General features: G+C 37.9%; 1 protein-coding gene and 1 pseudogene across 1 annotated transcript; both read left to right on the top strand.

The window, feature by feature from the left end:
• The first annotated feature begins 154 nt into the window (after positions 1–154).
• On the top strand, positions 155–8,492 carry LOC114181330 (annotated as a pseudogene).
• A 3,421-nt stretch (positions 8,493–11,913) lies between these two features.
• LOC114180934 (putative disease resistance RPP13-like protein 1) lies at positions 11,914–14,138 on the top strand. Its single transcript, XM_028067229.1, has 4 exons — positions 11,914–12,049; positions 12,519–13,032; positions 13,129–13,195; positions 13,344–14,138. Exons 1-4 carry the CDS (start codon positions 11,914–11,916, stop codon positions 14,136–14,138), a joined length of 1,512 nt encoding a protein of 503 aa, XP_027923030.1.
• The last annotated feature ends 1,996 nt before the right edge of the window (positions 14,139–16,134 follow it).

The following is a 16,134-nucleotide window of genomic DNA, read 5'->3' as shown; positions in this document are numbered from 1 at the left end:
ACAAAGCTCAGGGAAGTTTGCTTTGTCCGAAAGACATAAAGTCAAGTCTGCACCGAGTCAGTGTTCTTAGAGTCAATTCACCGTAAATGGTAAAATACCTAACTATTAATTTCCGCATTGTGGTTCGTAAACTGCACTTCAAATTATACATTTCCATTCACCATTTCTCAACCCCTGCCATGGCAGCGGAACTTGTTGGTGGTGCTCTTCTTTCCGGTTTTCTTCAGGTTGCATTCGACAGGCTGGCTTCTCCTCAAGTTGTACAGTTCTTTCGTGGAAGAAAACTTGATGAGAAGCTGCTTAGCAAACTGAACATCGTGCTGCACTCAATCAATGATCTCGCTGATGATGCTGAACAAAAACAGTTCAGAAATCCACACATCAAAGCTTGGCTTTTTGCTGTCAAAGATGTTGTCTTCGATGCAGAGGATCTCTTGAAGGAAATAGAGTATGAACTCACCAGATGCCAAGTGGAAGCTGGATCAGACCCACAAACCCTTACTTCCAAGGTATCAAATTTCTTCAACTCTACTTTCAGTTCATTTAACAAGAAAATTGAATCAGAGATGAAAGATGTCCTAGAAAAACTAGAATATCTTGCAAAGCAAAAGGGTGCTCTCGGTTTGAAAGAGGGTATTTACTCTGGTGATGGATCAGGTAGCAAAGAGTTGTTGCAATATAATTCAAGCTCATATGTGCACACGTAAGAAGCTGAATAAAAGTCAGAGAAAATTAGTGACCTTGTTGGAAGACTTTGTCAAAAGTCTGTTGTAGGTTTTTCGGCTATTAGTTAGGAGCACTTTAAGATTCAGTTTTTAAGTTATTCTTAGCACCACTAATGTAGGATTGTTAGACGTGGTTAGTGGAGATAGTTAGCCAAGTTTTTTTATTATATAAACATTGTATTGTTCAGCATTTTAAAGAAATGTGAGGAGAACAATAAACTGAGCTCTCTCTCTTCCATTATTCTGTCATCTGGTTCTATTATCTTCCTCCTTTAATATCCAACATTTTGGTATCAGAGCAATCCGGGTTCATATCCAGGGAATTGTTGAGTGAGAAGAGAGATCACTCAAACACAAGGATAAACACGGTTGGAGAGTGAAAAAGTTGTTCATAATGCAGAACAATGGATCTGGAGCCACTTCACAATTGCCTATCTTTAAAGGCATAAATTATCAGTTTTGGAGCTTGAAAATGAAAACATTATTCAAGTCTCAAGAACTGTGGAGTTTTGTTGAAGAAGGATTTGATGATGCTCAATCTCCAGAACCTGATCAGCAATTGAAAGAAAAGAGAAAGAAAGATTCCAAGGCATTATTTTTGATACAACAGGCCTTGAATGATGGAATCTTTCCCAGAATTGCTTCAGCAACCACATCCAAGATGGCATGGGATACTCTAAAGCAAGAGTATCTAGGTGACAAGAAGGTGATTACAGTGAGGCTGCAATCACTAAGGAGAGAGTTTGAAACAGCTCTAATGACGGACAAAGAATCGGTCCAAGAATACCTGTCACGTGTATCCACTGTGGTACAACAAATGCGGTCATATGGAGAAACAATGACCAATGAGCATGTGGTTGGAAAAGTTCTAAGAAGTCTCACAAGCAAATATGACCATGTTGTAGCAGCCATTGAAGAGTCAAAGGACATGGGAGAATACACCTTTGATGAACTCATGGGATCCTTGCAAGCTCATGAGGAGAGGCTCAATAGAAATGGTGAGAAGAAGGAAGAGAAGGCATTCCATGTGAAAGGAGATTCCTCAAACAGGGAAAAGACAGGGCAATTCAGTGGAAGAGGTAGAGGAAGAGCTGGCTCTAGAGGAAGGGGCCGTGGAAGAGGACAGAATAAGGAAGGAAAAGAGCAATCGTATAAGGGTCCACTCAAATGTTACTATTGCAAGAAGCCAGGCCACAAAGAAGCTAGCTGCTGGAAGAAGGAGGAGGATGAACAAAAGGGTGATCAAAAATCCAATTTTGTGGAGAATGAGCAAAAGTTGTTTTTAGCACAAAGTGCAGCTGGAAATGATGCAGGAGATGGCGTGTGGTATGTTGACAGTGGATGTTCCAACCATATGTCAAGTGCCAAGTCTATGTTCAGAGAACTGAATGAATCTTTGAAGAGCAAGGTGAGGCTTGGAGATGGAAAGCAACTTGAAGTGGAAGGAAGAGGCACGATTGCAATCAAAACGGAGCAAGGAAACACCAAGCTATTATATGATGTGCAGTATGTGCCAAATTTGGCTCACAATTTGCTGAGTGTGGGTCAATTAATCAATTCTGGATATTCAGTATTGTTTGAGAATGATTTTTGTTTGATTTGTGATAAGAAATCCAAAGAAGTTGTAGTAAAGATTGTTATGGGGAGAAACAGAATGTTCCCTCTTGATTTATCTGGCAATGTGAGCAAAGCACTGACAGTTAGAGGAGATGATGATGCCAAGCTGTGGCATTTGAGGTATGGCCATTTGAATGTGCAGGGACTGAAGCTTCTATGTTCCAAAGACATGGTGCAAGGGCTGCCTAAAATTGGTGAGCTTGAATTGTGTGAAGGATGCTTATATGGAAAACAGTCAAAAGGACCATTTCCTAATGGCAGAGCTTGGAGAGCAAGTGAAAGTTTGGAGCTGCTGCATGCTGATCTCTGTGGACCAATGCAGACAGTTTCTCTTGGTGGAAGTAGGTATTTCTTGCTCATAACTGATGACTACAGTAGAATGAGTTGGGTCTACTTTCTAAAGGCTAAGTCTGAAGCCTTTGAAAACTTTAAGATTTTTAAGGCTATGGTTGAGAAACAATCTGGTCTATGTGTGAAAGCCTTAAGAACAGATCGTGGTGGCGAATTCTTGTCAAATGAATTCATCACATTTTGTGAGGAGCATGGAATAAGAAGAGAATTGACTGCACCATATACTCCAGAGCAAAACGGAGTAGCTGAGAGAAAGAACAGAACTGTTGTAGAGATGGCAAGAAGCATGCTCAAAGCTAGAGGTGTACCAAACAACTTTTGGTGTGAAGCTGTAGCTACTGCAGTGTACATCCTAAATGTCTCTCCTACAAAGGCAGTCATGAATATGACACCATTTGAAGCATGGAGAGGAAAAAAACCATCAGTAAGTCATTTAAGAGTTTTCGGTTGTATAGCTTATGCTTTAGTTGATTTAAGATCTAAACTAGATGATAAATCTATGAAATGTGTATTCATTGGGTATGCTACTCAATCCAAGGCATATAGACTGTATAACCCTCTTACTGGCAAGATTGTGGTCAGTAGGAACGTTGTATTTAATGAGAATGCAGGCTGGAATTGGAAGCAAAGAGATAGTTGTGACAGTATTCAGCAGAATATAGTAGGGACTGATTGCTCAGAGGAAGACGTAACTGTGCCATCAAATGACCAGCAGTCTTCAAGTCCTCCTACACCATTATCATCTTCAAATCACAGCTCATCATCTTCTTCAAGTCCTTCCTCATCAAGTTCATCAGATGATTCAGCACCGAGAAAATACATGACTCTTGTTGACTTGTATGCAAACTGCAACTTTGCACTGATGGCTGCAGATCCAACCAGTTTTGATGAAGCTAAAGATGAAGTTGAATGGCAGAATGCAATGAACGAGGAAATCAGGTCCATTCAAAAGAATGAGACTTGGAAATTGGTTGATCTTCCTGAAGGAAAGAATGTTATTGGACTTAAGTGGGTATTCAGAACTAAGTTCAATACAGATGGTAGTATTCTAAAGCACAAAGCAAGATTGGTGGCAAAAGGGTATGCACAGCAAGAAGGAATCGATTTTGAGGAGACATTCTCACCAGTGGCAAGATTTGAAACTGTAAGAGTAGTATTAGCTTTGGCTGCCCAATGGAAATTGAAGGTGTTTCAGCTTGACGTAAAATCTGCATTTCTCAATGGAGACTTACAAGAAGAAGTTTTTGTTGAGCAACCACTCGGCTTTGTCAAAGATGGTGAAGAAGGCAAGGTTTACAAGCTGCAAAAGGCACTTTATGGACTGAAACAGGCTCCAAGAGCCTGGTACACCAAGATTGACTCATTCTTTCTTCAAAATCAGTTTGAGAGAAGTCAGAATGAGCCAACTCTCTATGTGAAAAAGGAAGGCATGAATGGATTCATTATTGTCTGTCTTTATGTGGACGACATCATCTACTTTAGCTCCTCTCAGAAGCTGCTAAATGAGTTCAAAGCATCAATGATGAAGCGATTTGAGATGACAGACTTGGGACTGCTTCAGTATTTCTTGGGTCTAGAAGTAAGGCAAGGAGAAAATGGAATATTTCTGTGCCAGAGGAAGTATGCAGAGGATTTATTGAAAAAATTTTCAATGGAAAAATGTGAAACTGTCAACACTCCTATGAATCCAAATGAGAAGCTGCAGAAGGAGGATGGCACAGGAAAAGCTGATGAAAAGCTGTTCAGAAGTTTAGTAGGAGGTCTGAATTATCTCACTCACACACGTCCTGACATTGCTTATAGTGTAAGTGTGGTATCCAGATACATGCACTCTCCAACAAAGCAACAGCTAGGTGCAGCAAAAAGGATTCTAAAGTATGTTGCAGGATCAACTCGTTTTGGAATCCTATATGAACATGTAAATGAGTTCAAGTTAGTTAGCTACACAGACAGTGACTGGGCAGGCAGTTTGGATGACAGGAAAAGTACCTCAGGGTCAGTTTTCAGTTTAGGCTCAGGAGCTATTACTTGGAGCTCAAAGAAGCAGGACACTGTGGCTCTGTCATCATCTGAAGCAGAATATGTAGCTGCTGGTGCAGCAGCAAGACAAGCTGTTTGGCTTAGAAAGTTGTTGAAAGATTTATGTTGTGAGCAGGAAGGAGCAACTGAGATATGGTGTGATAACAGGTCTGCGATTGCTATGACAAGAAACCCAGCATTTCACGCAAGAACCAAGCATATTGAAGTTCAGCATCATTTCATAAGGAAGCTTGTGTCAGATGAAACAATCGTTCTAAGATTCTGCAGCACAAATATCCAAAATGCAGATCTGTTCACCAAGGCTTTAGCTCAAACCAAACATCAGTTCTTTATGGAGAAAATTGGTATGTATGAGTTTGAATTAAGGGGAGGTGTTGCAATATAATTCAAGCTCATATGTGCACACGTAAGAAGCTGAATAAAAGTCAGAGAAAATTAGTGACCTTGTTGGAAGACTTTGTCAAAAGTCTGTTGTAGGTTTTTCGGCTATTAGTTAGGAGCACTTTAAGATTCAGTTTTTAAGTTATTCTTAGCACCACTAATGTAGGATTGTTAGACGTGGTTAGTGGAGATAGTTAGCCAAGTTTTTTTATTATATAAACATTGTATTGTTCAGCATTTTAAAGAAATGTGAGGAGAACAATAAACTGAGCTCTCTCTCTTCCATTATTCTGTCATCTGGTTCTATTATCTTCCTCCTTTAATATCCAACAAGAGTCACAGAAATTGCCATCTTCTTCTTTGGTGGTTGAAAGTGTTATTTATGGCAGAGATGCAGACAAAGAAATGATTTTAAATTGGCTCACATCTGAAACTGAGAATCATGACCAGCCATCAATACTTTCCATTGTGGGAATGGGTGGGTTGGGTAAGACCACACTCGCCCAACATGTATACAATGACCCAAAGATAGAGGAGGCTAAATTTGATATCAGAGCTTGGGTTTGTGTTTCCGACCATTTTGATGTTTTGATAGTGACAAAAACAATTCTTGAGGCAATCACTAAATCTAAAGATGATAGCGGAGACCTGGAAATGGTTCATGGAAGATTGAAAGAAAAAATATCAGGAAGGAAATTTCTTCTTGTTCTGGATGATATTTGGAACGAAAGACGAGAAGAATGGGAAGCTGTGCGAACTCCTCTTAGTTGTGGGGCACCAGGAAGTAGAATTATTGTGACAACACGTGGTGAGAAAGTTGCTTCTAACATGATGTCTGAAGTGCATAGGCTAAAGCAATTAGAAGAAGAGGAATGTTGGAAACTTTTTAAAAAGCATGCACTAAAAAATGATGATGATGAATTGAATGATGAGAGAAAGGAGATTGGCAAAAGAATAGTTGAAAAGTGCAAAGGATTACCTCTTGCTCTGAAAACAATTGGAAGTGTTCTTCGCACAAAGTCATCCATTTCAGATTGGCAAAGCGTACTGGAAAGCGACATATGGGATTTATCCAAAGAAGTTGAAATTATGCCTGCTCTACTATTAAGTTATCAGCACCTTCCTTCTCATCTCAAGAGGTGCTTTGCTTATTGTGCATTATTTCCAAAAGATTATGAATTTGACAAGAAGGAATTAATTTTGTTGTGGATGGCTGAAGGTTTTCTCCATCACTCTCAACATATCAATAATGTAGAAGAAATTGGTGAACAGTATTTTGAAGATCTACTAACGAGGTCATTCTTTCTTCAATCAAGCATCAAACACGTTTCTCTATGCATGACCTTCTGAATGATTTGGCAAAATATGTTTGTGCAAACTTCTGTTTCAGATTCAAATTTGATAAAGGAAATTTTGTACCCAACACAACCCGTCATTTTTCATTTAGATTGGAAGACGCAAGATGTTTTGATGGTTTAGGGAGCTTAACTGATGCTAAAAGAATGCGTTCATTTCTTCCAATTAGAGAAACTGCAACAACTAAATCTTACCATTATAAGCTTCCTTGTCAATTCAAGACTTTGATACATGAATTGTTCTCCAAGTTGAAGTTTTTACGCGTATTATCTTTGGATGGATATTCCGATCTAAGAGAGGTACCTGATTCTGTTGGTGATCTTAAACATCTTCATTCGTTAGACCTTTCGCGTACTTACATCCAAAAACTACCTGAGTCAATCAGTGTGCTCTATAACTTGCTAATACTGAAGTTGAACGGTTGTTCATATCTGGAGGAATTGCCCTCAAATTTGCATAAACTCACCAAATTGCATTGTCTGGAATTTGAAGATACAAAAGTGACAAAGATGCCATTGAATTTTGAAGAATTGAAGAATCTTCATGTATTGAATATGTTTTTGGTCGATAGAAATGGTGAGTCCAGTGTTAAGCAGCTAGGAGGACTCAATCTTCATGGAAAGCTATCAATTAATGAGGTGCAGAATATTGTGAATCCTTTAGATGCATTAGAGGCAAATTTGAAAGATAAACACCTTGTGGAGCTACAGTTAGAATGGAAGTCGAACCATGTCTGTGATGATTCAGAGAAAGAAAAGAAAGTACTTGAGAATCTACAACCTTCCAAACACTTGGAACATTTGTCAATCACGAACTATGGTGGTACACAACTCCCAAGTTGGGTCTTCAATAATTCATTATCAAATTTGGTGTTCTTACGTTTGAAGAGCTGTAAGTATTGCGTATGTTTGCCTTCCCTTGGACTTTTGTCATCTTTGAAAACCCTTGAGATTATAGGGCTTAAAGGAATATCGAGCATTGGTGTTGAATTTTATGGGAGCAACTCTTCGTTCATGTCCTTGGAAACATTGAATTTCATCGACATGAAGGAATGGGAAGAATGGGAATGTAAAACTACTTCTTTCCACGTCTTCAACATCTTTTTGTGAATAGATGTCCCAAGCTGAAAGGTCTATCAAACCAACTTCTTCATTTAAAGCATCTAGTTATTTGTTACTGTGATAAGCTCATCATTAGCGAGACCAACATGGACACACGATCGCTTGAATTCCTGAAATTGAATTCATGTCCACTTGTGAGTATTCCCACTACGCATTACAATTTACTTAAAGAAATGTCAATTGACGATGGCTGTGACTCTCTTACAACCTTTTCGCTAGATTTCTTTCCAAATCTCTGTTATCTTTATTTGAGAAGATGTCGAAACCTACAAAGAATTTCACAGGAGGACACTCATAATCATCTCCAGAGAATGACAATTGAGGAATGCCCTCAATTTGAATCATTTCCTAGTGAAGGGTTATCTGCTCCGCAACTAGTCAGTTTTGAAATTTTTGGAGCGCAGAATTTGAAGTTGTTGCCAAAACAGATTCAAGTCCTGCTTCCGTCTCTTAATCAACTATGGATAATTGATTGTCCACAAGTGGAGATGCCTCCGGATGGAGGTTTGCCATCAAATGTTAAACTTATGTATCTTTCAAATGTTAAACTTATGGCCTCCATGAGAGTGAACTTGGATAACACTTTGCAAATTGGAAAGCTGGACGTGGAGTGCTTTCCGGACGAAGGTTTGTTGCCACGCTCTCTCACCACTCTACTAATTACTGAGAGCCCCAATCTTAAAAGGCTAAACTATAAGGGTCTCTGCCACCTCTCCTCTCTCACACTTAATGGGTGCACCAACCTTGAATGCTTACCAGAGGAAGGTATACCCAAATCCATCTCTTCTCTTACAATCTGGGATTGTCCATTGCTCCAAAAACGTTGTCAGAATCCAGAAGGCAAAGACTGGGAAAAGATTGCTCACATTGAACAGCTGAGAGTTGGGAAATGGGAATAAGACAAAGAAGTTCAAAATTAGATGTGCATACTTGTCTTTTCTCTGTCTCTTCTACAGCTGCTAATTCTCCACAATATTTCTCTACCTTTTCCATTACACTTTTCTATAGTCGCAAATATTTCTCTCGATAGTATACATCTTTCTTCAAATCAAACACTTTTTTAGAAGTTGCTTCTTGTTATTGTTATATGTTATTGCTCTTGAACAAAATTAGGAATTAAGTTGCAAATATCATTATAGATTTGTTCATTCAAAAATTGTAAAAGTAATAACATTTTATAGTAATTTTCTATTATTTTGTTGCTCTGCTAATTTTATATTGAAACAGTTTGCTCTATATTGAATCAGTTTGTTAACGAAAACTACAATTTAAAATTTATTAATATATCTCATTGTGGTGATTGCTTTATAGACATTCAATTTGAGTTAATCTTTTATCAAATTTTTTATTTTTTAAATGTTTTTGTTTATATAAGTTAATTTAACTTTATTTTTTTTTTTGTTTGGATAAATTACTTAAATCAAACAGATTATTTAAATATCAAAGAATAGTTGATAATTCAAAATAGATGATATTCTATAATCATTCTTGGTTAAAGTTCTTTTTTTTTTTTCCCGAGGTTTGTTAAGATATTTTCAATTAATATTGTCGAAGCTTTTATCCATTGAAGTAGATCCAAATTGTTTTCTCAATCGAGGGCTAATTTTCCAACATTGTTAGTTGGATTTTTTTGTTTTGTCGACATTGACTAAAGCAATCCTAGTTAAGGTTAATAAAAATTTTCAAGTTAACATTTAAAAAAAATCCTAAACATTATTGACAGAAAAATAACATATTTTTAAGGACCACTAATAAATTATATTATATAAATATATTTTTTTATTTATTTTTATAATTTGTTTTTAGTTAAAAGGATGAAATAGTAGATTTATAAAAATTAATTATTTAATTTTGATATGCATAAACATATACATAAATGCCAGAGACACGTGTACTTTATCATTGATCAAATACATCACTCACTTAGTAGCATAGTCAATTGAAGCTGTAGCTACTGCAACAAGATTGCAGAATGTCCTTAAATCAATTTGGCTGAACAATTATTTATCTTAAATTTGTTTAATTTCTCACATTTTTAGTCCAAAACATGCAGCTAGCTGTGATGGCAATTAACATTGTGACAATTTCTTCACATCTGTTTAATGTTGACAGGTTGAGACCATTCCTTCACAGCTACTACTTTGTGACTGTCCGTAGTTCATGTGTTATATTCTGCAACGGAGTCGCAACGTGTTACATAATAATTTTAAGACAATGATGTTATGAGTCTTTATTTTTATATAGTATTTAACTTTGTCTATTATATCTAATGTGAGACTTTAATTCACATTTGGACTATTCCCAACAATCTTCTTCCAAGGGTGAGTCCACTTTTTTTTTTCTTTTTCATATGATATATTTTCCTTCAGGTGTAACACCTCATTTATTTGATAAAGCTAAATAAAGGACATGTCACGCTGAATAATATAAGAAGCGAGAATAAAAGAGTATGACGTCACTCATACAAATATCCCAAACTTAAAGGACGAATAAAAGCGGCACACCACGATGCCAAGTACCAAGTAAAGCAAGAGAGTGATAAACACTTAAACCAATCTACAGAGAAAACAATACATGGGCCTTAGCCCTAAATGAAGAGCCCAAAGACAGAAGCCAATCCAAAGACTAAGCGGCAGAACCATCACCTCCCTGTTGACCACTGGTGTTCCTCGCATCTGCTCACATCAACAAGTTGATGATCATCGCAAAAGAGAGTACCACACAGTAGAACACACAACAATAAAAGTAGGGTAAGCTAGAGCATAAAATAATTTCATCATGCAATCTGATACGCTTTCACAGTCATCAATACACAAAACACCCAAACATGCCATGACTCTCAAACCAATACACTAAGACTCGACTCGACTCATCCGGATACATACAATCTGGTCGGATTCAGCGGATGCTTGCACTTGTGGTGGATACCTCTGCTTACCCCCGAGCTATGTGTTACAAGTGTTACAATGAATCGATTCCCTCACACACAAGGTTAGCCCTTAATGAGTTTCAGGCCTCCTGCTACTCTCACCACAAGAGTCAGTCCGCTCTAAGTGAGACTAACTGACTCCTTAGAGTGTTAGGATGCAACCTTACCTTGAATCCTTACCAGACCATATAGATGGGGCACCACCATGAACACCCACTAACAGGGGCCATGAAATTACGTCCCGACCACTGAAGCGCGACCTTGAAAGTCTCACCTAGAGGCTCCAAGGAATTACACACTAACACGGACCAATCATAATCAAACCAATACTATTTAACATGCACATGTGTATACATACATACATATATATATATATATATATATATATATATATATATCATGACAACCTTCACAATTCCATTCTCACTTGTATTTCATATTGAATCCATCCCACTCATCCTTCACAAATTACAAATGTAGGAGTGTATTTCCTACCAGCACCATGCCACATTCATTGATCCACATTCCCTCATATATCATGTCAAAGCCATACCAAACCATCGTTTCAAATTCCATGAATCACCACATACAAAACAACATGCTCACCTCATATTAAAACTCATGAATCATAATTCCCTCTCACTCATACAAGGTCACTCAATTCATATAGTTCATACCCAAGGTAAAGAATAACAAGCCAAACATACAATTAAGGCCCCAACAACATAAAAGGTACAGTTGTATAAAGAAATCCCGTGCAAGTCTCGCTCAAGCCACAGGGTCTCACTTAGGCGAGACTGTCATTAGGGAAACCCTGCGAGGCTCACGGATTCTCGCTTAAGCGAGCTGCTACTTGCCTGGGCGAGCATGTCCCTCGCCCAAAAAGAAAGGCTCCCTCGCCTGAGCTACGCCTACAACAAAAAACCTCAAACCCCCACTCGTCCTCACTTAGGCGAACCTCTCTCGCTTGAGCGAGATGGTGTCTCGCTCAAACGAAAGCTCTCTGCCTGAGCGAGATCTCGAGCGCGAGTCTGGGTCTGTCTTTGCATGTCTCGCCTGGGCTAGGCCTGGTTGCCTGGGTGAGATCGTCAGGTTTCGTCACTGATCACCCTGCACAGTCATCCAACCACATCCCAAACAGCAGCATACATGCATTTAATATTTCGCAAAGGCACCATACTCGTTCAAAGCATAAAACAATGGGCAAAACATGCAAGAAATAGAATTGAACGAAAATCCCTAGCTTCCCTTACCTGGAATGAGCTAGTTTTAAGATCTCGACACCCGAACAGCGGAACACCACAGTCCTAGGAGAAGATTACAGAGCTGGAAAAGTGAGCAGAGGGTGTTTAATACCGAAGCTCTAACACTACTCACGGGAACGGGACCAGAGATGGAAAAATGTGGGTTGGGAATACTTACTGAGCCCGAAACGGTCAAGCTGAACGTGAGACTGGATACACTATGGAACCCTAGCAGAGGCGGCAGCAACAGCTCAAGGAAATGTGAGGGATCTGTTTTTACGAAAAGTGAGCACAAGTTAGGGTTTGGGCACTTTAGGTCAGAAATCGAACTGGGCCAACCCCCCTTAGGCTGGGCCAACCCCCCTTAGGCCCATAATATTGGACAGCCTATAAAATAAAAGGGCAGAAACAATTGGGCCTTACATCAGGTATATGAGTGACCCCTAGTTTATACCAAAACCTTAAGTAATGATGTTATGAGTCTTTATTTTTATATAGTGTTTAACTTTGTTTATTCTATCCAATGTGAGACTTTGACTCACACTTAGACTATTCCTAACACGAATCACTATAGTTCTTCACATTGAGTTGTAACTTGAGTTGTAAAGATGATAGCGGGAACCTAGAAATGGTTCATGGAAGATTGAAAGACGAAATATCAGGAAGGAAATTTCTTCTTGTTTTAGATGATGTTTGGAACGAAGGAGGAGAAGAATGGGAAGCTGTTCGAACTCCTCTTAGCTACGGGCTCCAGGAAGTAAAATTCTTGTCACGGCACGTGCTGAGAAAGTTGCTTCTAACATGAGATCTAAAGTGCATCTCCTGAGGGAATTACGAGGGGATGAATGCTTGAATGTTTTTGAAAAACATGCATTAAAAGATGATGATCTTGAATTGAATGATGATCTAAAGGAGATTGGTAGAAGGATAGTTGAGAAGTGCAAAGGATTACCTCTTGCTTTGAAAACAATTGGAAGTCTTCTCCGCACAAAGTCATCCATTTCATATTGGAAGAGTGTATTGGAAAACGACATATGGGACTTGCCGAAAGAAGTGAAAATTATCCCTGCTCTATTACTGAGTTATCAACACCTTCCTTCTCATCTCAAGCGATGCTTTGCTTATTGTGCATTGTTTCCGAAAGATCGTGAATTTGACAAGAAGGAATTAATTTTGTTGTGGATGGCTGAAGGTTTTCTCCATCACTCTCAACAAATCAATAATGTAGAAGAAATTGGTGAACAGTATTTCGAAGATCTACTAATGAGGTCATTCTTTCTTCAATCAAGCATCAAAACACGTTTCTCTATGCATGACCTTCTGAATGATTTGGCAAAATATGTTTGTGCAGATTTTTGTTTCAGGTTGAAATTTGATAAAGGAAACTGCATCCCCAAAACAACCCGTCATTTTTCATTTGCATTCGATGACGTAGAATGTTTTGATGGTTTTGGGAGGTTTAACTGATGCTAAAAGACTGCGTTCTTTTTTTCCATATGAAGAATTCGGGGGAAGAAATATTGATTATTATCCTTTGCAATTCAAGATTTTGGTACATGAATTGTTTTCCAACTTTAAGTTTTTACGTGTCTTATCGTTGAATGCATATTCTGAGCTTAGAGAAGTCCCTGATTCTGTTGGTGATCTTAAACATCTCCATTCTTTAGATCTTTCGAGAACTGGGATACAAAAACTACCTGACTCAACATGTTTGCTCTATAACTTGCTAATCTTGAAGTTGAACTATTGTTCAAGGCTGGAAGAGTTGCCCTCAAATTTACATAAACTCACCAAATTGTGTTTCCTGGAATTTAAAAATACAAAAGTGACAGAGATGCCAATGCGTTTTGGAGAGTTGAAGAATCTTCAAGTACTCAGTCCGGTTTTTGTCAATAAAAATAATGAATTCAATATTAAGCATCTAGGAGGGCTCAATCTTCATGGAAGACTATCAATTAATGAGGTGCAAAATATTGTAAATCCTCTAGATGCATTAGAAGCAAATCTGAAAAATAAAGATCTTGTGGAGTTAGAGTTAAAATGGGAGTCAGACCATATCCCTGATGATCCAAGGAAAGAAAAGAAAGTATTGGAGAATCTACAACCTTCCAAAATCGTGGAATATTTGTCAATAGAGAACTATGGTGGTACAAAATTCCCAAGTTGGGTATTTGATAATTCATTATCAAATTTGGTGTCCTTAAGGCTGGAGGACTGTAAATATTGTTTGTGTTTGCCTCCCCTTGGACTATTGTCATCTCTGAAGACCCTTAAGATTATTGGATTGGATGGAATAGTGAGCATTGGTGATGAATTTTATGGGAATAGCTCTTCTTCGTTTACATCTTTGGAAAGTTTGGAATTTTCAAGATGAAGGAATTGGAAGAATGTGAACGTAAGACTGCTGCTTTTCCACGTCTTGAATTTCTCTCGGTGTATCAATGTCCCAAGCTAAAAGGTCTGCCAGATCAACTTGTTAATGTAAAGAATCTTTATATAATTGACAGCATGGAAGCATCGTGCCTCGAAAGGTGTGAGCATACTGTATCTCATAATTCACTTGAAGCCTTGACCTTTTTTGTTTTTCCAATTATGAATATTTCAATGAGTCGTAGCTTTGATCTGCTTGAACAAATTCGCATCTTTGACAGTTGTGATTCTTTAACAACCTTTCCACTCGATTTCTTCCCAAACCTTAAGGATCTTTCATTGTTTTCCTGTCGTAACCTACAAATGATTTCACAGGATCACACTCATACTAGTCTCGAGATTTTGTCAATTCGCAGTTGCTCACGATTTGACTCATTTCCTAGTGAAGGTTTATCTGCTCCGCAGCTATGGATGATTGTTATTGATGGAGCGGAGAATTTGAAGTTGTTGCCAAAACGCATCAGAATCCTGCTTCCGTCTCTTTATGTACTAGACATAATTAATTGTCCAAAAGTGGAGATGTTCCCAGATGGAGGTTTGCCACCATATGTAGAAGAAGTGTCTCTTTCAAGTTTGAAACTTATAGCCTCCCTAAAAGAGACCTTGGGTACCAACACATTTATGAAAGATTGTGTATTGAAAATATAGATGTGGAGTTTTTTCCCGATGAAGTTTTGCTACCACACTCTATCACTTCTCTAGAAATCTGTCGCTGCCCAAATCTTAAAAAGATGGAGTACAAGGGTCTCTGCCACCTCTCCTCTCTCAAACTTCATGACTGTCCCAACCTCCAATGCTTACCGGAGGATGGTCTCCCCAAATCGATCTCCTCTCTTAAATCTGGAGCTGTCCATTGTTGAACGACGTTGTCAGAATCCCGCAGGCCAAGACTGGAACAAGATTGCTCACATTGAAGACCTAAGTGTTCGCTCTAAAGTTTAAAATTAGATGTGCAATAATTCCCATTTCTCTGCCTCTTCAACAGGTGTTGATACTCTTCACTATCTCTCTACCTTTTCAATTACAATCTTGTTAGGCGCAAATATTTGACTATGTAAATGGAATTTAGATTCTTTTGCTTATACATTTATCACTTTATCTAATGATTTCTTTTGTTAGTTGTTGATTGTTAATTTTTAAACTAATGATTTAATTGGAAGCCGATATCTGGTGCTAATCGTATTATCTTTTTACAGCATTCCGATCTGAATCTGAAGGGAGCAGAAGACACCCTCCCTCATCGGTTGGCCCTTGACTTGATTCTAAGCTCGACACTGAACAGAGTAAGTAGTATTTTAGGGATATTCTTCTTGAAACAAACACAATTCTGAAAATGCAAGTGCTTTTAAATTTCCTTTTCTTGGGACTTGAACTTGTATCTGTTTCATCTTGTTAAATCTAAATTCTCTACTATTTTTTTTTATTGTTTGTCAGTTGTACTTTCAAAATACACCTATGATCACTAATATTTCAAAAATAGTGTGTTTTTAATGTTTAACAAAGGACAGAAAAATTGAACTCAGTTTTGGATAGTTGCATTAAAACAGTGAGCATTACAGTAATAGCTTTTACTTGTTACGTTACAATTTTCTTCCCCAACTTTCCATTTATTTACGAAATTTGCAGAGGCAGGATTTTATGTATGTCATAAAACATGGAAAGCTTGTGTAATTGTTGAACTGTAAAATGCGTACGTGTTTATTATTCGAAACAACATTAGATATTTTACAATGTATTTTAGATAAATGATCTCTACATAAATATCTAGATTACCCCTTTGATGTAGCATACACATGACAGCATAAAACAAAACCATTGTCTCCTCCTCGTCAAGTTTCTGTCCTGCATGGATTTTACTTGCTATCAGAAGAAAGAAATGTTATACTCAGTTGGAGGAATCATAAATGTAAATAAATAGAAGGCAAAACCATTTTTCAAAA

This window comes from Vigna unguiculata, chromosome 4, assembly GCF_004118075.2.
Source record: "Vigna unguiculata cultivar IT97K-499-35 chromosome 4, ASM411807v1, whole genome shotgun sequence".
Lineage (NCBI taxonomy): Eukaryota > Viridiplantae > Streptophyta > Magnoliopsida > Fabales > Fabaceae > Vigna > Vigna unguiculata.
The sequence above is the reverse complement of the archived record's forward strand: the minus strand, read 5'-3'. Positions and strand labels throughout refer to the sequence as shown.

Bases quoted from the DNA above. Each gene is read 5' to 3' on its own strand.
- LOC114180934 (XM_028067229.1), top strand. From the start codon at position 11,914: ATGGAAAAATGTGGGTTGGGAATACTTACTGAGCCCGAAACGGTCAAG. The intron at 12,050-12,518 runs GTGAGCACAAGT...TACGGGCTCCAG, and splicing joins GGGATCTGTTTTTACGAAAA to GAAGTAAAATTCTTGTCACG. The intron at 13,033-13,128 runs GTCATTCTTTCT...TTTTTGTTTCAG, and splicing joins TTCGAAGATCTACTAATGAG to GTTGAAATTTGATAAAGGAA.